Source organism: Trichosurus vulpecula, chromosome 5 (genome assembly GCF_011100635.1).
Source record: "Trichosurus vulpecula isolate mTriVul1 chromosome 5, mTriVul1.pri, whole genome shotgun sequence".
NCBI lineage: Eukaryota > Metazoa > Chordata > Mammalia > Diprotodontia > Phalangeridae > Trichosurus > Trichosurus vulpecula.
This window is the reverse complement of record NC_050577.1, coordinates 272346860-272368845: the sequence shown is the minus strand read 5'-3', so window position 1 is coordinate 272368845 and position 21986 is coordinate 272346860. Positions and strand designations below refer to the sequence as shown.

The window sequence follows — 21986 nt, the reverse complement described above, 5'->3', positions numbered from 1 at the left end:
GCTTTTGATTCAAGAGACCTTCATCCCCAGATGGCATAAGATGATGAAGGATGGATCAGAGGCCAGAACAGAGGAAATCACATCTAAGCAAGCTTGAGGATACCAAAAATCTAAACCAGTTTAGAACTTCACTCGGGTATGGTAGCCCTCCTGACTTCCCTGCCCTGAGCTGTAACCCTGGGTCTTCGTAGAACTAGATTCTTGGGTTCCAGATCCAGAGCTGGCCCCTGCAGATCCAGAAGTAGCAGGCGTAGAGCCAGACCTGGTGCTGGAGCTATATTCAACTCCAGAGCTGTATCTGTTGCTTCCATCTCCAGAGCTCTTGCTCCCATGACCAAGGCTTGTTGATGCTACCCCAGTAGATGAGACACTGCTGGTAACCACAGCTATAGGGAAACAGAAAACAAACTCAAGACCCTGAAGAACTCCATACCAGATCCCCTGCTATCCATCCTACACACAAGATCAAGAATCATTTTCCTCAAGAGTAAGCTGGATTTCTCTTTCTCTCTCTCTCTCTCTCTCTCTCTCTCTCTCTCTCTCTCTCTCTCTCTCTCTCTCTCTCTCTCTCTCACTCTCTCTCTCTGTCTATCTCTGTCTCTGTCTCTCACTCTCTCTCTCTGTCTCTCTCTCTCCCTGTCTATGTCTCTGTGTCTGTCTCCCTCCCCTCCCCCTCTCTTCGACCAGGGCTCATGACCAAGTCCCAGCTCCTCATCCTAGGCTTTAAGACACCTCTCATACTTCCCCTACCACCACCTTCCATCTTGCTTGTGCTCTGGATATCCTCTTCCTCCTCTTGTATCTTCCCAGTGCCACATCTTTGTATACAAAGATACAGGGAGCTCCCATCCCAAATAGGAAAGAGAGTGAGGAGCTCAACAAAATTCTACCCCCACCCCAATGGAGGTTACTTACAATAGCTCACAGCACTGGACACGTCTCCAGAAAGCCTGTGAGAAGAGAAAGAAAAAGCGCAACTATCAGACATCCTTCTAAGAAAGAATTCCAGGGTTTGGTCATTTCTGCTCTATTGGAGAATTCCAACATGGTTCTAAGCTAGGGTGATGAGTTATAAGGACAGCCATTCTCAACTGGGCCTTCCCTGTTGTTGCTTCCCAGACACTTTCTGCTCATCCCCACAATCACCCTATCTTCTAGGACTACTTTGTCCTTCCTTAAGTCATTAGACCACCTACAGTGAGTGACTAGCCCCAGGGCACCAAAATTTAGAAGGCATAAACATTAACACATTAACACATTAACTCATTGAGCAGCATGGAATCACTTCTTTACTGACTAAGAGCTAAGCATTTCATTAGTGAGAATAATTAATTAAAATAGGAAACCACCAGATTGTTAATTACACCCACCTATTAGCCATTATAGTGACTCCCCCTCCTGCTCAACTGAATTTCTCTTGATTACTTCTTATATCATTTTCACATAATGAATTATAAGGTTGATTGAATGCACCACTTCAAGCCACTTGTCCCATTGACTTTCAAACTTCTTCCACCAAGGGGCCAAAATTACCAGTTACAGCTCAATATCAGCCTGACCTCTACTCCATTTCAGTCTTTAATACCTCCTCCTGCTCCTTTTCTTTATCTAGTTCAAGATGCCTGACCAGGTTGGGATTGAACTAGATGACCTCTGAGATCCTTTTTAACTCTGAGACCTGAAGGTTTCATGTCTCCATTCTACCCAAGGGTAGGAGCAGTGGGGACAATGCATAGCTCGCTGAGCTCACCTGCCCTCTTCTCCCTCCAGCAGCTTCCTGTAGGTAGCAATCTCCACATCGAGGGCCAACTTGACATTCAGCAGATCCTGGTAGTCCCGAAGCAGCCGAGTGAGTTCTTCCTTGCTCTGCTGCAGGGCATGCTCCAGCTGGGCCAGCTTGTCATGGGCATCTTTGACAGTCTTCTCGCCTTTCTGCTCAGCCTCCAAGATGGCCTGTTCCACTGCAGCATTCTGTAGAGGGTAGGATAAGGGGAATCAATGGACCCTATGTCATGTTAGCAACTCAACTATAAAGAAGGACTCCAACAAACGGGATCATGGGATTGAGAACAGGTAAGAATCTTGTCTATCTATTCCAGCTCTCTCCTTTGACAGATGAGCCATCACATTGAGTGACTGACCCAAAGTCAAAAAAAGTGGTCGGCAGCAGAGCTGAGATTTGAACATAGATCTTTTGAGGTAGCTAAGGGACATGGTGCTAGCTTGGATAGGGCTTGGATGAGGCTTAGAATAGTGGATCGCTTGGATAGTGGATAGGGCTTGGAATCAGGAAGACTCATCTTTGGGAGTTCAAATCTGGTCTCAGACACATATTAGCTGTATGACTCTAGGCAAGTCACTTAACCCTGTTTGCCTCAGTTCCCTCATCTGTACAGTGAAGATAACAGCATCTACCTCCCACAGTTACAGTAAAGATCAAAAGGGATAAATGCTTTGCATATATTTGTAACCCTTAAGGTATTATATAAATATTAACTGTTATTATAGCAGTTTTTGTTACTCTTTCCACATCTAGATCTTTATCTACTGCCCCATATTGTCTCCCCCTGATGTGATCTCCTTCCAGTAGGAATCACCATCCACCTAGTAAATGGGATACAGACAATGTACGGGAATCAAGCAGGAGTTTGGGTGTGTCAATACTAACATTAACAGCAATACTCATTAACAGTAACGCCCAATGACATTTGAACAGAGTCCTAAGGCTCTGTGAGGAGGGGCTCGCAAGGGATTCTTCTCCTCATTCTGCAGGTAAGGAAGCTGAGGCTAAGAGAGGTTGAGTGATGTGCCTATGGTCATCTAGTTTGTCAATATCAAAGCAGGAATTTGAACCCACTGGATCTAGTCAAGACCTGGGTTCTAGCCTCGCTTCTCACACTAGCTAGATATATAACCACAGACAGGTCATTGAATTTTTCTGGACCTCAGTTCTCTCATGTGGAAAATTAAGAACTTGAGCCAGTTGAACTTTAAGGTCACTTAACTGCTGTTTGCCTTAGTTTCCTTAGCTGAAAAATGGGGACAGTAATGGCACCTTCTTCCCAGGGTTTTTGGGAAGATCAAATGAGAAAATATTTGTAAAGCCCTCAGGATAGTGTCTAGCACAAATAGGTACCTAACAAATACTTGATTCTTTCTTTTCTCTTTCTTCCCTCCTTCTCTCCTTCCTTTTTTCCTTTCCTTTTTTCTTCGCTTCCTTTCCTTGTTTTTCCAATTTCCATTGGTCTCTGACTCCTGCTCTAGTTTTCATCTTTTTCTTCCACACCACACTACCTTCTCGTTGTGATTAATTCTCATGACTCATTCACATCTATCTTACTGGGCCAATATAAATTTCCCAAGGACAAGGACTAAGACACCTCCTTAGTCTAGAGCTCTTTCAGAACCCTGTCTTCTCCCTTGCCCCCAGCCCTTTTCTCTCCCTTCACGCACAGCACCTAGTACAGAGTTTTGCATATGGAGACAGAAAGTGTTCATTCATTGACCTGGAAATCACAGGAATGGGAGATTTGACCACAGGGAGTCAAACCACAGCCCCTACCTGTTTCTTGACACGGTCGATTTCTGCACGTAGTCTCTGAATGGTCCGGCTCAGCTCACTGATCTCAGTCCTGAGTACCCTAACATCTTCACCATGTTTCCCTGCAGTGATCTGGAGCTCTTGGTACTAGAGTTAAGGGAAAAGACCAGAGTTAAAAACAAGTAAAGGGAGATTGTCCAGATGATGGCAGCCCTTCTCAGGTAGCTAGTCCACCTCTTTGTGCACTTGTACAACAAGGTCTTCTTGAGCAGAGTGCCCAAGCAGACCAGATGTCTGCCCTGAAGCACAACTTGAAGCTAGTCAAGTCAGAATCACTAACCACAGACAGATAATTTAGCCAATATACAATAGAGTCAGTTTGTTGCATTTGACTTAAGGTTGATAGAGCTATCCATGTGTCCTTGAGAGTTCTTTTGGTGATCAAGCATTCTAAATGAAACAACCTCCCCAAAGCTGACCAGGCAAAGCCTAAGGGTGCTAGGATCTACTGGACAAAGTTTCTAGGAGTTCTGATAAGAAATTCTTCTACCACTCATTCCTTCCCAGAAAAGGATCAAAAGAAAAAAGTTCTGGTTCCTCTACAGACTAGGTTGTGCCCTAGATGTCTATCTGTTTTCCTCACTTACCTTGGCCTGGTACAAGGTATCAGCTTCTGTCTTACTCCTCTGGGCAATATCTTCATACTGAGTTTGGATCTCCTCCAGGATGCTGTCTAGGTTCAGGGTACGATTATTATCCATGGAAAGGACCACATTGGTGTCACTTACAGTTTGATGCACTTGGGCCAATTCCTGTAAGACATAATTTGGATTGATCTTTGATGGTTACTGAGGTCATCTTCTTCTTTGGTTCTTCTTTCTCCTAAGGTTCACAGAACTATCTCTCTCCCCCCCCCCACTCCACTCACAAATTTAGACACCAACCCAGAGGTGTTTCCCTCCTGAGAACTTTGTTCTCTTGCCTCTCTGTTGTCCAAGCGTCCCTGGGCTTCCTATGATGGTTAGATTGAAGAAGGTAGACCCTAAACTTACAGTCTCATACAGAACTGTGAGGAATTCGATTTCTTGCTGCAGATTGTCCACTTTAGTGGTGAGGTCAACTTTAACTGTGTAGGCAGCATCCACATCCTAAAATAAAGCAGGGGGGAAAGTATATTAAGATGAAGTTAGAGAACACTCCTGATGCCTGAATGTCTCTTGAATATGTTTTGAGTACATGTGTGCCTGTTAGCCCGGGAAAACCCAAAAGAAAAAGGCAGAGTAGGAAGATTGGCTTAGGATCCAGAATGCCTTAGTTCAAATTCCAGTTCTCCAATCTATATGTGACTTTGAACGAGTCTTCTCAGGGTTCCTCATGTATAAAATGAGAGAAAGAGAGAGAGAGAGAGAGAGAGAGAGAGAGAGAGAGAGAGAGAGAGAGAGATGCTAGATGATCTCTGAAATCCCCTCCAGTTCTGACACTGATTCTGTGAGAAGTCAAAAAGGCAGCCAGGTTCCCTATCACTCCTTCATTTGACTTCTTCCTTTTCCCTGATCCATGCTGAGGATGGGTGACATTACCTCTCAGACTGAGCTGTCTTAGTTTGTTGTCAGCCTCAAACATACTTAGTCCCCTTCCAAGTAGGCAGAAGTAATTAATAATAATCATTGTTCAGTTGGGTCATTTCCAACTCCTCATGACCCCATTTGGGGTTTTCTTGGAAAAGACATTTTCTTCTCTAGCTCATTTTATAGATGAGGAAACAGAGGCAAACAGGGTTAAGTGATTTGTCCAGGGTCACACCGCTAGTTGGTATCTGAGACTAGATTTAAATGCAGGAAGATCAATCTTCCTGACTCCAGGCCCGGTACTCTATCCACTGCACCACCTAGCTGCCTACTCACTAAAAAAAAGCACTAGTCTATGTTTTGGTTTAAAAGATCTTTCCCTCCCAACACTGTTATGCAGCAAAAGTCACCAGTTGGCAAGAATATGAGCAAAGGGCGTAAAGAGTAATCATAGCCAACATCATGCAGTGCTTTTCTCACAACAATCAAGAAGTTGGATTTGCAGGATTTACTGCCAATAAGTTTCAATGCAGAAAACCACAAACTAATTACATTTGCCTTACCATTAGTATAATTACTATAGATCACTGAACTCCATATCACACAATCCTGAGGAGTGGATTGGGGACTAGAATTAACTGTAGTCCCCCAAGCCCCAGTAAATGGTACCTGCTTCCTTGACTTCTAGTAGAAGATTCAGCTATACTCACCTTCTTAAGCACCACAAAGTCATTCTCAGCATTTGTACGGGTGTTGATTTCTGTTTCGTATCTGGTAAAATTGAGAAGATAGACATCTTGTAAGGGATCTCCATGAGCCCTAATGACCAATTCTGTAAGGTTATTACCACCAGGAATGTCCCAATTACTAAATTCCCCTGTGCTTAGCTGACCTTAGTCTCTGCAACAAACCTGGGGATCTGGGAACTTGGTGGTGATAGATGGATAGACAGGCAGATAGAAAGGCAGACATAGATAGATAGAGTGATAGAGAAAAATAGATAGATGAACAGATATAGATATTTAGATAAATAGATAGACAGATAGATAGATAGATAGATAGATAGATAGATAGATAGATAGATAGACAGATAGATAGATAAACAGAATTCATTTCCTTTAAAATTCTATGTATTTAAAAGCATTATTCTGAGAAGGGACTTATATGAGTTGAGGCTGACTGAAGTGAGCAGAACCAGGAGAACATTGTACATAGTAACAGCTGCAGTGTGCGATGACTGACTTTGGTAGACTTAGCCCTTTTCAGCAATGCAAGGACCTAAAACATTTCCAAAGGACTCATGATGGAAAATGTCATCCACATCCAGAGAAAGAACTATGAAGTCAGAATGCAGAGCGAAGCAGACTCTTTTCTCTTTCGTTTTGTTTGTTTCTCATGATTTCTCCCATTCGTTATAATTCTTCTGTGCAACATAACTAATGTGAAAATGCGTTTAATAGGAAAGTATGTGTAGAGTCCATATCAGATTGCACACCATCTAGGGGAGGGAGGGGGGACGGAGGGGGAATGGAGGGGGAGAAAATTAAAACTTATGGAAATGAATGTTGCAAACTGAAAATAAATAAACAAATAAATAAGTAAATAAATGAACGAATGAACAAATAAACAAATTAATTAATCAATTAATTAATTGATAGGTGACTAGATGAATAAATAAATAAATAAATAAATGAATGAATGAATGAATGAATGAATAAATAAATAAATAAATGAATGAATGAATGAATGAACGAATAAATAAATAAATAAATGAATAAATGAGAAACATAGGCTTCTCTAGAGAGTCAACGGGGTCCAAGACATCGACAAAAGTTATAAATCTAGAGTTTTAAAGCATCTCCAAGGCCACCTAGTCCAACCTCCTTCCTTTATAAATAAAGAAGCCAAGCTTCAGAGGTTTAGTGACTTGCCCAGTTTCACATGGTAGTAAGTGCCCAGATAGACAAGATTTGAACCCAGGCCCTTTGACACCAGAGACAGGACTCTTTCTACTACACCAGCCTGCCTGCCCTAGTGATGCATGGTGAAGCCTTTATCATTGTCAGTGCAGGAAAATGTCTTTTCTTCCCTATGTCAGAGCAGCAGGAGTATCTGTTTGATAGTGCTAGTCTATAGAAAATAAAACATGGGCTTCCTTTCTAGGGCCCAGGCACACATGAGAATCTGGAGAAGGTGAGGGTGCTTTTAAGACCTTCACAGAAGTAGGGTAAGTAAGGTAGCATTTCCCTCCCACAGATGGTAACATTTCCCCCATGGTCCCCACTTACTTCTTCTTGAAGTCTTCCATTGAGTCCTGAGTTGTCTGCAGCTCTGCATCCTGGTGGCTCTTCTGGGACTTGAGATTGTCCACCTGGGCCCGCAGGCTGCTGAGGTAGGCTTCAAAGACGGAGTCCAGATTGGTAGTGCCAGTACTGACATTCACCTGCTGAAGTAGGTCCCATTTGGTCTTCAGGACCTGGTTTTGCTGCTCCAGGAACCGCACCTGAAATCAGGAAACAGATCCATTCTGTAGACCACAGGGACAGCCTCAGAGCAGAGGACAGTGGGACCTCCAGAGGGCCCTTCTCAGAATCACAGCATGCCGGGCTGTCACACTACAAAGGGCATTTGACATCACCTGGTCTAATGCTCCTCATTTTACAGACAAGGAAACTAAGACGCACAAAGAAAACAGAACTCGCTCAAAGTGCACAGCAAGTTTGTAGCAGCTCTAATCCTCAATGACAAATGCCATTCCCAATAAAGAGCATTGCCCTTGGGGTCAGGGGGCCTGGGTTCAATCTCAGCTCTACTACTTACTGCCTAGGCACCAAGGTGGTTAGAGCAATGGGCCGGGGGTCAGGAAAAACTGAATTCAAATCCAGCCTCAGACATTTGGCAGCTAGGTGGTCCAGTGGATTGAACAATAGTCTTGGAGTCAGGAGGACCTGAGTTCTAATTCAGATTCAGAGACTTATTAGACCTTGGACAAGTCATTTAACCTCTGCCTTGGTTTCCTCAATTGTGAAAAGCAAATATTGTTAGTATCTACCCTACAGGACTGTTTTAAAGATCAGATGAGATAATATCTACAAGGCACTTTATAAGATAATACATATAATTTATAGATAATATCTAAGTATATAGTGCCTGATACCTAGTAGGCACTTAACATGTGCTTTTTCCCACTTCCCCACCACCCACATTGGACAATTCATTTCCTCTCTCTAAACCTGTTTTCTCCTCTGGAAAAACAAGCAGTTGGACTAAAGAGTCACTAACATGCTTTCCAGCACTGCATTCTATGATCCTTACAAGGTTTGTCCTACCGCCCCTCCATCTGTGTCCCTCCTTTCACCCTTGGCTCAAAGGTCCCCTCCCTCAGGAAGCCTTCCCTGATTAATTCTAAGAGCTCTATAAGAACACTTCTCCACTCCCTTCTGCCCTTAGCTATTCAGTTAATACTATGTTTCTTCGCATCTACTTGCATGTTGATTTGTAAATGTTCTTAAGTCATTCGATAAATGCATGTTTAGTGTCCCTGACTCAGAGTCCCTTGAGTGCAGAGACCTTGTCTTCTTTCTTTGTTTCATTTGCTTTTTGGTATCTAGACACCCCATTCAAGGCTCTGCCAACAACAGGAATTCAGCAAAAGTTGCTGATCCCTCCACTGATTTTCCCCACCCTTAAACTCCCCTAAGGCAGAATTTTCTCTTCTGGGTGTTGTATGACATTCTTTGGTGCTAGAAAAATGACTTAATCAACTCATAATCAAAGGGAACCCTCCTGAACTTGCATAACAGCTCACTGATGCAAGAGGCTCCAGGCTGTCCAAAGCAATCCCCAACACTCCTTACCCTTCCCACTGTTCCAGTGAGGATTTCCCAACTGGCCTTAGCCTTTTTAATTCCTCCTTTAATAGAAACCTAGGTTTCTTAAAGCCTGAATGACCACTTGGGCGGGGAGGGGGGTGTGGAGTGGAAGAGAAGATGACAGACTTTATGACCTTTATGACCCTCAAGATCCCTTCCAATGCTGAGAGTATGATTCAATAATCCACTCCAAAGGAACACAAGCTCTGGTCCATCCTTACCAGCAAGCTAGAAAAGACTCTGAGGACATTTGTCTGTCTGCTACCTGAATACCAGTCTAGTTAAGTTCTGCTCATCACCAGCTGAGAACAGATGACCACCAACAGGTGGATTTTTTTGGTTATGTCAATTCAGGAAGAACTATTTACTAAAATGTTTCAACCTGCATTAGTGGAGGAAGTCCTGCTCAGATCTTCCTTCCTTCCTTCCTTCTTTCCTTCCTTCCTTTCTTCAATCCCTCCTTCCCTCTTTTTCTCCTTTCCTCCTTCCTTCTTTTTGTCCTCCTTCCTCTCTAATATCTAATATCTAATCCAAGCCAGAAGTGAAGCAGCCACTCACAGCCCAATCTGACAACCCATAAGCACTGACCCTTTGCCATTTTTCCTCCCTCTAAGGCCATATTTGTACAGGATTTAGTGAATACATCCAATCAGATTAATCCCTGCTGCAGCTCAGAACTCCAGAGCTCAGGAGATCCACCAGCCTCAGCCTCTGCCTGTAGCAAGGATTACAGGCACATATCATCACTGCCCACATCATCCATTCCAAAATCCAGTCTAAAGTCACATTGACTAAGGTCAGGAAAGGAAGAGTGGGAAAAGGCCAGAGAAGAAAGGTCTTCTATGATAGCTTGGTATAGGGGAAAAAGCCTTGGCCTTGGAATCAAGAGATCTGGGTTCAAACCCTAGTCTTAATTATGTGACCATAGGCAAATGTTGTGAACCTTAAAATGCTATGTAGATGCTGTGAATAAGTAGGTTTAAAGATTTTTTTTGGTTCATTGGAAAATAGATTTCCCAATGAAATAGAAAGTTCCTTTTTTACATCTGAAGCCAGACCCAGTAACACTGGCCAGGCTGGCTAATAGAATTTAAAGTCAACTGACCATCTCACCTACAATGACCCATCTTCCCAATTCCGCTTCTTCACTCTTTGCTATCATCACTACCTTTTATTCCAATTCCAACTCTGGAAGGACTAACATGCTGCCAACATGCTCATAATGCTCCTTACAGATCTAAATTCACCGGAAATCCATGGGAGTCAGGGGATATTCCATTATTTTGGGGTCCCTTCCTTGTCTATAAGAAAGCCCACTGAGAACTCTCAAAGATTCTATTGTAAAAACATCTTCATTTCTGGGTGACATCACTCATAGAGAACTAAAAGGAGGTGTTAACTTGAAACTGAAACTGAATTAAGGTTTGATATTGGGAAGGCCTTCCTGTCAAAGTCAAGACCTGCCAACAAGAACAAGTGATCCTAGAAAGCTGTGATAGCTCCTTCATTTTGGAGAATTTTGTGAATAAAGTAAGCGTCTATCCTTGTACCTGAAAAACCTTAGAGACTTTCCTGATGAAAGACAGTAAAACAGCCTAGATAGATAACCTCTGAAAGTTTAGAAAACTTCCTTTTCTGTAGATCTTTGAAATAGTTTATTCCCGGCTCTCTGGATGTTAAATGTTGGGACTTACCTTGTCAATGAAGGTAGCAAATTGGTTGTTGAGGGCCTTAAGCTGCTCCCGCTCCTGAGTCTTCACCTGTTGGACCTCAGGGTCTATCTTCACATCCAGAGGCACCAATAGGCTCGGGTTGGTAACCACTTCATGGATCCCACCAGGGTAGATATTAGGGCCAAAGGACCCACCGCCTAGACCAACTCCTCCCAAACCACCTAGGCCAAAGCCTCCTGCTCCAAAACTGCCACCACTTAAACGTCCACTTCCAAGGCCCACCACTGTGCAGCTTCCATAGCCCAGGCTTCCTTGATCTCCACCTGCCACACTGGTAAGGATGCTCTTGTGCCCACCGAGGTTGACAAGGCTCCGGCTGCTAGAGCCGACCCCTCTGCCTCCAGAACAGCTTCCAATTTTCAGAACAGAGGAGCTTCCAGCCACTCTCCGGCTCCTGCCAGGCAGGACAGCAGAGCCGCTGCTGTAACCTCCACTTTGGGATTTCCAGACAGCCTGCCTGCTCATGATGGCTAAAGAAGGGTGAGTGAGGATGAGCTCAAGAGAAGAGCAAGAAGACTATTGAGTACTCCTCTGGTGGGAGAAGAGAAGGATCCCCTTTTATTCTCTGTTGCCTTTGGCAACTGTCCAAGGTAATTGTACTATAAATGGATGGGTTTGGTCTCCCTACAGCAATAAACTAAAAAATGACATGAAAATAAATTAATGTCACCCATCCAGGAAACAGTTTGCCAAATAATAACTACTTGGTTAGCAGGTTTTGCTCAATTATCTATTGACTATCTGCTGGCCTAGGCAATATGAGGGGTGTGAGATGGTTCCCAAGAGCCCTCCAAGAGGCTGTTTTTCAGTTGTCAGTATTTCACCACTTTTAGTTTCCATAAGGGTGGGATCAAAACCCAAGCAGTATTTCCTTAGACACTGGAGGTCCAATCATCTCTAATCAGCTGCCCTGCAATGGCATTGTTTGAAGAAACCCCTCACTCCCCCATGCAGCTTTCTCAGACTGATGGAAAATGGCTTCCCATCTTGCTTCCCCTATCCCCCACTTCCCCAAAATACAAATATTTCACTTGGGGACAGACTAATCCGATATTGTTGAAGAATAGTCATTCTTTAGACTCTCAATGAATGAGAAAAATAGCAAAGCTTTTGCCTTTTTTTGTATCCCCTAATGCTCAATATGGTACCTGCAGATTGTAGGTGCTTAATAAATGCTTACTCACTGATCAAGGTTGAAAAGCCTTCTAAACCAGACTAGGAAAATTCCTACAGAACCAGCATAATGGTATCCCAATATCCAGAAGCTTAGTTTTTCTTTTAGCACTTGCCCTTCAAAAAATGGTCAGAACCCAATGGGCAAAGCTTCATTACCCTTTAAGGGAATATTACCCTGTAACAACAATGTTACTAGCAGCTGCTGTGGAGGTGTAAGACCCATAACACCAGCACACAGAAGCCTGCTAGCACAGGCTCTTTGATCTGCTTTTCTAAGGAAAGCAACTTAAAGGGGTTTACAATCTCACTTTAATCAAATAAACATATATCATTCATTTAGTTCAGGGGGAAAAAGTCAGCAACCTGAACTTCAGAACAAATACAAACAGAAGTTACAAACAGAGAAAATATAAACAGAGCAAATAACACAAATTAACAGACAGGCTTCTAGCTGTCTGACCAAAACTTATATATACATATATATGTGTATATATACACATATGTATATGTATATATACACACATATATATGTGTGTATACATATATACATATGTGCATATATACATATACACGTATATACGTATATACATGTATACATACATATATACATATATACATACATACATACATACATACATACATATATATATATATATATATATATATATATATATATATATATATATATATATATATATATATATATATATATATATATATATATATAGTTACCAGAGACAGGGTCACCAACATCTGTGTTTTCAAGGCCAGGGGTGGGGGTAGGGGGCTCCTTAATAGCTACACAGAGTCTCCACATGACACTCTTCCAATGAGTGAGCCCCAAACAAAATGCTAACCTCAGAGTATGCTAACCTTCTTTGGGTTCAGAGTCCTTCACACCTCTGGAGGGCTTCACACCTCTCATGGTCTAACTAGCAAAAGGGTGTGGGCCTTCCTACAAACAAAAGCAAGACTCAATCAAAGGCACTTGATTGCCTTGGTGCTGAGAAGCACTCCAAAACAAGAGACAACAGGGTCCATTTTACCTGCCCCATTCAAATAAAGGCAAGACTCCTTAAAGTCACTTGATGGCCTTAGCATTCCAAGAGAAGACAACAAAAAAAATCCCACCCTAATTACCATAATATACCTCTTCTCTCTAATGAATCTGAGTTGTCCTTTTCCCCAGGCACTGGAGCCCTTGCTGAGGTCAGTAGAAGTTATACCCAGGGGCTTGTGGGAAAATGGCCTTGGAACAACCTATTCCCATCCTAACTTTGTCTTCTTTCTTACCAACAGGGAGACATAATTTATGCAAGCTGAGCTATTTCTGGGAATGAACACATTTCCTTTTCCTCCCCCTAGAAAACTGTGGAATATCTAAGCCTTTATTCCTCCAAATCTCCCTACCCCCAGGCCTTTACATATCTAGTTCTATAGGTCTCCAAGTTTCTAGTTCCCCCATTCATTAGATCTACAATTGTCCAGAGCTCCAGGCTTTCTAACTTAGAGAACGTCAGGTTCTCCAAAGGTAGCTGGTGGTACAGTAGATAGAATGCTGGCCCTGGGGTCAAGCAGCCCTCAGCTCAAATCCAACCTCTGATACCAGCTGTGTGATCCTGAGCAAGTTGTATTACCACTGTCTGCCTTAGTTTCCCCAACTGTGAAATGGGGATAATAATAGCACCTGACTCCCAGGGTTGTTGTGAGGATCAAACTGAGATAATAACTATAAAAGTGTATAGTTATATAGCACATAGTAGGTGCTATATAAATGCTTATTCTCTCCTTTTAAATCTCCAGGTTTCTTGGTCTCCAAAACTTCAGAGCTCTTGGGCCATCAGATCTTCAGACAAATGCCTTTTTGATCTCTGAGAACTCTCCTCCCTACTCCCCCTTAGTTCAGCCACAGTCACAACATTCCATATGTGTTCTTTTTTCTAGTCGCTGAGTCAAAAGAATAAAAAATAAATGTGGGGGGGCAGGGAATCATGTAGCTTTGACTTAGGTCCTTCTAAAGACTAATGTTTAAAACTGGGAAATAAGATATATAGGCAATGGAGTATAGAAAACTATCTTGCTCTACAAGAAAGTAAGGGAGAAGGGGATGGGGGGAGGTGATAGAAGGGAAGGCAAACTGGGGGAAGGAGTAATCAGAATGCATGCCATCTTGGGGTGGGGGTTAGGGGAGAGATGGGGTGAAAATTTGGAACTCAAAATCTTGTGGAAATGAATGTTGAAAACTAAAAATAAATTAATTTTTTTTTTAAATTAAGGTTTAAGCCCAAGTGGAAAAGACTTGGCTTTGAGTCCCACACCTTTAGGCAAGTTACTGACTGCTCTGGGATTCCATTTAGTTTTCTGTAAAATGGGTGGTTTGGATAAGAGAATCTTTCAAATCCCTTCCAATGCTAAGATAAGAGGTAGGTTGGAGACAGGGATAATAGGCATTATTTTTATTAAAACAACTCAAAATAACTAATGGCTCTCTAGTGTGTGAGCTATAATTCTCATACAAACTTTGATGATGTGACGAATTATCATAACAGATATTTATAGAAGTTTTTAAAAAGAGGTAGTCCAGTTTGCTTGAGAGAGAGCTGATCTTGAAGCCTAGAAGACCCAAGTTCCAAATCTTACTTCTAACACCTACTAGTTGTGTGACCCTCAGCAAGTTACTTCATTTTTCAGTGCTTAAGGGAACCCTCTAGGTTGTGTTTGTCCTTCGTGTTTGAAGAGGACCATGACATCAGGAAAACGATGACATGACTTGCAATTGACTTGGATTTGAGAGAGGGAGGCCTGTGCAAGGTCACCAGCCTCACTTTCTCCTCCAGAGCCATCTGAGTCCAGTGGCCTGATATTCATCAGGACAACTGGAGATGGCCCAGGGTGCATTGGGAAACCCTGGCCCACTTAGACTAAGGTCTTTTCAGGTTCTCACTTTTAGTGAGGTAACGCCCATTCAGTGAATAGGCCTCTTTAAGAAGTGAGTCAAGGGGGGCAGCTAGGTGGCACAGTGAGTAGAGAACTGGCCCTGGGGTCAGGAGGACCAGAAATCAAATGCAGCCTCAGACACTTGACATACTTACTAGCTGTGTGACCTTGGGCAAGTCACTTAACCCCAATTGCCCTACCTTCCCCCCTCCAAAAAAAAAAAAAAAGAAGTGAGCCAAGAGATGGCCCCTTTAATTAGAAGAGAGAAAAAATAATTGAACTGGGAGGGGAGGATTGCTCCTCTCTGAAAACAAAGGACAAGCACAGGAACCCACAGTTGGGGTAATTCAGCTCTCCTGAAGCTCCCCAGTTAACTTGGTGTTTACTGGCTAGATTCCTTCCTTCTTTTTTCTTTCTTTTTCTTTCTTCCTTCCTTCCTTCCTTCCTTCCTTCCTTCCTTCCTTCCTTTCTTTCTTTCTTTCTTTCTTTCTTTCTCTTTTCTGACCCATTTCTCTCTGAAGCTCATAGATTAGACCACAATAAGTCCCTGCCCAAGCTCCACTTAATGGCTATATTTTGGGCCCTCCTGACTCAGGCCCTCTAGGATGTTCACTTACAAAGAAGGTCCTTCATTGACAGGGGAGTTCCCTATAACAATGAAATCACAGATCAAGTCCTGATCTCTTTAAAACTTGCAAATCATCTTCTGGATATTATCTCTTGTAAGTCTCCCAATAACCCTATGGTTATATGATATGGGGTTATTATACATTATATTATATTACATTATATCATATCATATCATATCATATCATATATCATATCATATCATATCATATTATATCATATTATATTATATTACATTACATTACATTATATCATATCATATCATATCATATCACATTACATTACATTACATTACATTATATTATATTATATTACATTACATTACATTATATCATATCACATCACATCACATCACATCACATCACATCATATCATATCATATCATATCATATTATATTATATTATATTATGTTACATTATCTATGGCTATATATAATATACCTCATGTTAATATATATTATATAGCCATTATATACTTTATATAGCTATTATTACCTTCAGTTTATACATGAAGAAATTGAGACCCAGAGACATTAAATGACTTGCCCGTAGTTAGAATGTCAAAGATGGTATTCAATCAGTCAGTAAACAAGAATTCATTAGCTGCTACTACATTTTAGGTACTGTACTAAGCGCTTGGACACAAAGAAAGGCAATCAGATATTCCTGATTCTAAATCGAGTGCTCTAATCATATCCCCCTCAATTGAGATTTAGAACTCAGAAACAGAATTTAAGAACCTAAGCAATTATGCTCTCAGTTCATCAGCTATTTACTGCAACTACTTGTGTGCATAGCACAGTGCTAGATGCTGAGACTGAGAGAAAATTTAGCTGAGTTGACCTTCTTGGCCCTCATGGAGCTGATGTTCTGGTTGGGGGATGAGACACACACACATGAGCCTTTTACCCTCTCAAGGCTCCCTGAAGGGAAGGAAGGCAGGATAAAATCTTCTTGGCTTAAAAAGAAGAAAGCTGAGAGGGAAAACTGCTTTCTTTAGGGTTCACAGAACATTGGGGATCAGCAGAACCAGAGAAAAATTCTTTTTTTCTTTTTTTAATTTTTAATCTTAATATTTTATTTTTTCCCAATTACATGTAAAAGCAATTTTAACTTTTTTTTTCAGATTTTGAGTTCCACATTCTTTCCTTCCCTCCTCTCCCTCACCTTGTTGAGAAGGCAAGCATTTGACATAGATTATAGATACACAGTTACGCAAAACACATCCCATGTAAGTCATTCTATGAAAGAAAGCACAAACAAGAAAAAGAAAGAAAAAAAGTAAAGCAAAGAAAAAGTGTGTTTGATCTGCTCAGTTCTTTCTCAGGAGATGGACAGCACCTTTCACCCTGAGTCCTAGAGAATTTTCTTAGATCACTGTATTGCTTAGAATAGCTGTTATTCATAGTAGATCATCATATAATATTTCTGTTACTGTGTATAATGTTCCCCTAGCTCTGCTCATTTCACTTTGCATCAGCTCATGTCAGTCTTTACATGTTTTTCTGAAAGCATCCTGCTCATCCTTTCTTAAAGCCCAATAATATTCCATCACAATCATATACCATATCTGGTTGTATCCAGACACACTTTTTGAGTTGCTACTCTTGGCACTTAGCTTCGTTAGATCACCTTCCTGTATCCACACAAGGTCCTTCATCTATGTGGGGAACCTCCCCTCCTCTTATATTTACTAGCAGTGGAATTCTGAGTTTTAGTTTCCTCATATGAAAAAGAGAAAACTGTCTGTAGTTCCCATCCAACAGGACTGTTGTGACAATCAAATGAGATGGACATAAAGCACTTTGTGAATTTTAAAGCATTTTATACACACAAAGTGTGTCTGGATACAACCAGCCCAGACACCCTTTCCTCATTGCTTGCAGATTCACTTTCCTATAAGTATTCCTCTGGGTTCAAAAAGGCAATCTAAGATATATTGTTAAGTTATTGTTGTTTATTATTAATTATTAATTATCATTAAGTTATTGTTCATCTATATTTCTAAATTCACTTCAATCAACTCATCCACCCCAACCTGAGCTGGGAAAAATTTATTCTTCCTGTGAGTTAGTTTCCCTGTTCTTTATTAGTCTTTAACTGCACAGTTACAAGCTCAAACACCAATCATAGTTAGTGACTATGTACTTTATTTGATGAGGGCAGTTAAATGGCACAGCGGATGGAGTATGGCCCCAGAGTCAGGAAGATTCGTCTTTATGAGTTCAAATCTGGCCTCAGACACTTCATAGCTATGTCACCCTGGGCAAGTCACTTTACCCTATTTGCCTCAGTTTCCTCATCTGTAAAATGAGCCAGAGAAGGAAATGGCAAACCACTGCAGTATCCTTGCCAAGAAAATCCTAAGTGGAGTCATGAAGAGTTGAATACGACACAACAACTTTATTTAATACAAGTTTCAAACAGCATACAAACATGGATAAGCATTAAAAGGAAAGAGGCATCCAGTGGCAAGCTCTGGTCCATTTTTCCAACCCTCTCCACCTCTCACCCCTTCTTTTCTCAAGTTGGAGGGGGAAATGGAAAGAAATGTGGTCTGACCGGAGCCTCCACAGGCAGCGCCCCCCAGGAAGCAGGGAGGGGCTGAACTTTGCTCTTATCATCTGCTGCCACGGCTGTTTTCCAGACCCCTTTTCTTCTGCTCCTACTAGCTCTCCTGGCTAGTCCATGCTCAAGGCAACCCTCTAGGACATTCAGTTGCAAAGAAGGTCCTTCATTGACAGAGGACTTCCCTGTAACAATGAAATCACAGGTCGAGGTCAGACCCCTTAAAAACCTACAAATCATCTTCCAGACATTATCTTATGTAAGGCTCAGAATAACCCTCTGGGGCAGGTATTAGGACTACCCTCTGATTCTGGTGGCAAGAGGAACAGTCCAACCATCCCAAAATCCCTGCTGGGTTTGGGAGGAGATGCATGGACCGGGACAGAACCCCACTTGTTCTTCTCTGAGCCTCCTTATGGCACAAGTTTTTTCCCAAGGTCTAAGGCCCCCCCAAACCAGAGGACCTCAGGCTTTCCTGTACACACTCCCCACCCTGTTACCCTCTCTACACTGGGGTGCTCTTTGGTTCTTGTCTGAGTTAAGATTATAACCCAGGCCTTTCCTGTCTCCAAGTCCAACAAATACTTCACACTATGGCATTTTGTTATTTTTTGTTCAGTCATTTCAGTCATGTCTTACCCTTCAGGGCCTGATGTTGAGTTTTCATAGCAAAGATGCTGGAGTGGTTTGCCATTTCCTTCTCCAGGGGATCCAGCAGATCCATTTTGTCAGGCAATCAAAGGGTAAGTGACTTGCCCAGGGTCACAAAGCTAGGCTGGATTTGAACTTGGGTCTTCCTGACTCCAGGCCCAATGCTCTATCCATGGTGCCACCAGCACTATAGCATACTACCTCTCAAAAATACACAAAACATTGTTACAGAGATAGAGATGAGATAGAGAGGCAGAGATAAAGACAGTGATTGAGATAGAGATATGTGATACAAGTATACACATATATGGAAGGGGAGACAAGGGGAAGGGACTAGACATTTATAAAGTATCTACCATGTGCCAGGCACTGTGCCAAGTGTTTGGGGTTTGTTTTTTAACAAATATTATCTGATTTGGTCATCACAACAACTATCTTCAAGGTTTTAAAAACATACTTTTTTACATGTTGGTTCATCTAATCCTCATAATAATCCTGTGAGGTTGGCACTGAAGGCAACTCATTATCCCAGTTTTACGGATGAGGAAAGTAAGGCTCGGAGAATTTAGGTGACAATAACAGTAATAACAGGGGCAGCTAGGCGGCACAGTGAGTAGACCACCGGCCCTGGAGTCTGGAGGACCTGAGTTCAAATCCAATCTCAGACACTTGACACACTACCTGTGTGCCCTTGGGCAAGTCACTTAACCCCGATTGCCCTGCCTTCCCCCATCAAAAAAAGAAGGAGAACAGCAATAGTAAGCGACTCTTAGAGGTGGTATTTGAACCAGGTGTTCTCTGATCCTAAATCCAACAGGTTCCAAAAGAAACAGTACTACGTTTCCTACTTATCCTGAATACAGTTGGGTTTGTATGTGCTTGTATGCACATTGTCTCCTCCATTCTATTGTAAGCTCCGGTCAAGGCAGGGACTGCCTTTTGTCTTTTTTTTTTTGTATGCTTAGCACGTATCTGCATGTTGTTTATTGTTGTTGCTGCACAGTCGTTTCTAACTCTTTGTGACCCCATTTTGGGGTTTTCTTGTCAGAGATACTAGAGTGGTTTGCCATTTCCTTCTTCAGCTCATTTTACAAATGAGGAAACTGAGGCAAACAGGGTGAAGCGACTTGCCCAGGGTCACACCTCTAGTAACTATCTGAGGCCGGATTTGAATTCAGGAAGATGAGCCTTCCTGACTCCAGGCCTGCACTCTGTCCACTATGCCACCTAGCTGCTCCCAGGACATAGTAGGCACTTAATAAATGTTTGCTGATTGATTTATCTACAGAGGCAGCTAGGTGGAGCAATAGATAGAGGGCCTGACCCGGGGTCAGGAAGATCTGAGTTCAAATCTAGTCTCAGATACTTAACAGCTGTGTTATCTTGGACAAGTCACATAACCTCTGTCTCAGTTATAAAGTGGAGATGATAACGGCACCTACCTCCCAGGGTTGCTGTGAGGATAAAATGAGATGTTTGCAAAGTACTTTGTAAACCTTAAACCACTCTCTAAATCTAGCCATTCCTATCATAGTAGACAGACTGCTAAGCTTGGAGTCAAGAAGCCCTGGCTTCAGATACCTCCTCTGACCCTTAATAGCTGTGTGACCACTTAACCTTTCTGAGCTACAGCTTTCTCCTCCATAACATGAGAGAGTGGAATACTTGGCCCCTGAGGGCCCTTCCAGCCCTAAATCTCTTATCTTATGAACTTGCCATTGCATCATCTAACAGGAAGAAGACTTCTCTTCATCCTAAGTATCTCCCTCTCATGTTCCTTCCACCTCCTGGGGCTCACAAAAAAACCTTTCTCTTAAAAATGCCGCTGGGTGCTCCACCCTTACTCACAGAGTCCAGAGGAGGAGGGAGTCAGCATAAACCTTGCTCTCCACAGCTACGCTGAGACACTCCCTCTTCCATCAGTAACCTCTTCCCTTTCTTTAGGTCACTCCATTCTGTCCAGTCCTAACTGCTGTCATTTATGGACTTCCAGACTATTCACCTCTCCTCCCTAGGAAGTTCAGCAGCTCTTCATCCTTACTTCTCCCTTCAAACACCCTGCCTTCCCAGCTCCTCTTCTTCCCTAACTCCCACAATTTCTCTCTCCAATCCACCTCACCACACAGAGAAATGGTTATACCTTAGAACCTCATTCTTCCACCCCAATAATTTTTCTCCCCAGCTGTCAGAATTCTTAGTCATGCTTCTGGTTTCTAAAATGAGCTCTTAACCCTAAATCCTAGCCAGGCATACCATTGCAACAATACTCCTTATATGTCGAGACCTATAAAGGGCCCTAGGGGAAATCTAGAAAAAGGAGGAGAAATTTCAGCATACCAGAGGATTTTTAATTGATAGGGGAAAGCTAGACACAGGGAACTAAGACACACAGGATAAAAACATATCAACAAGCTTTTAATCTTTCTTCTGTCAATTAATTGAGAGGCCCATTTCAAAGATTCTAAAGTTTTTAAATTACTTCATCTAAGCACCTCATTTTACAGATGAGTAAACTGAGTCCCAAAGACTAGCTCGAGGCCAAATACTAGAAAGTAGCCAAACCAGGATTTAAAGCTAGAACTGTAAAAGCTCTTTCTTGCCTCTTTTATGTGAGATAACCTACCCCATTCTACCCCACCCTTTCCCTTTCTCCCAGTGCATTTATCTTTCTCACCCTTTAATTTTATTTTTTTAGATATCAACCTGTCATATTCAACTCACATCTGTGTCTATATACACTCCTTCTAACTGCCCTAATAATGAGAAGGTTCTTATGAGTTACAAGTATCATCTTCCCATGTAGGAATGTAAACAGTTTAACCTTATTAAGTCCATTATGATTTCTCTTTCCTGCTTTTAATGCTTCTCTCTAGTCTTGTATTTCCATGTTTAATTTTCTATTCAGCTTTGGTCTTTTCATCAGGAATGCTTGAAAGTCCTCTATTTCATTGAATATCCATTTTTTCCCCTGAAGGATTATGATCAGTTTTACTGGGTAGGTAATTCTTGTTGCAATCCTAGCTCCTTTGACTTCCAGAATATCATATTCCAAGTTCTCCAGTCCTTTAATGTAGAAGATGCTAAATCTTATGTTATCCTGATTGTGACTCCACAATACTTGAATTGTTTCTTTCTGGCTGCTTGCAATACTTTCTCCTTGACCTGGGAGCTCTGGAATTTGGCTATAATATTCCTGGCAGTTTTCATTTTGGGATCTCTTTCAAAAGATGATCAGTGGTTTCTTTCCATTCATATTTTACCATCTAGTTCCAGAATGTTAGGGCAGCTTTCCTTGATAATGTCTTGAAAGATG

At 42.0% G+C, this 21986-nt stretch overlaps 1 protein-coding gene across 1 annotated transcript; it reads right to left on the bottom strand.

The window, feature by feature from the left end:
* Positions 1-120: 120 nt before the first annotated feature.
* On the bottom strand, positions 121-11179 carry LOC118850471 (keratin, type II cytoskeletal 2 epidermal-like). Its single transcript, XM_036759892.1, has 9 exons — positions 10676-11179; positions 7398-7612; positions 5820-5880; positions 4594-4689; positions 4189-4353; positions 3563-3688; positions 1751-1971; positions 916-950; positions 121-386 (listed from the first exon to the last, which is right to left on the bottom strand). Exons 1-9 carry the CDS (start codon positions 11177-11179, stop codon positions 121-123), a joined length of 1689 nt encoding a protein of 562 aa, XP_036615787.1.
* Between the last annotated feature and the right edge of the window lie 10807 nt (positions 11180-21986).

Coding starts and splice junctions, on each gene's coding strand:
- LOC118850471 (XM_036759892.1), bottom strand. CDS start 11,179: ATGAGCAGGCAGGCTGTCTGGAAATCCCAAAGTGGAGGTTACAGCAGC. Junction 3,689..4,188: donor ATACCTTGTACCAGGCCAAG/GTAAGTGAGGAA, acceptor CCTTAACTCTAG/TACCAAGAGCTCCAGATCAC. Junction 1,972..3,562: donor TCGACCGTGTCAAGAAACAG/GTAGGGGCTGTG, acceptor TACCCTCTACAG/AATGCTGCAGTGGAACAGGC.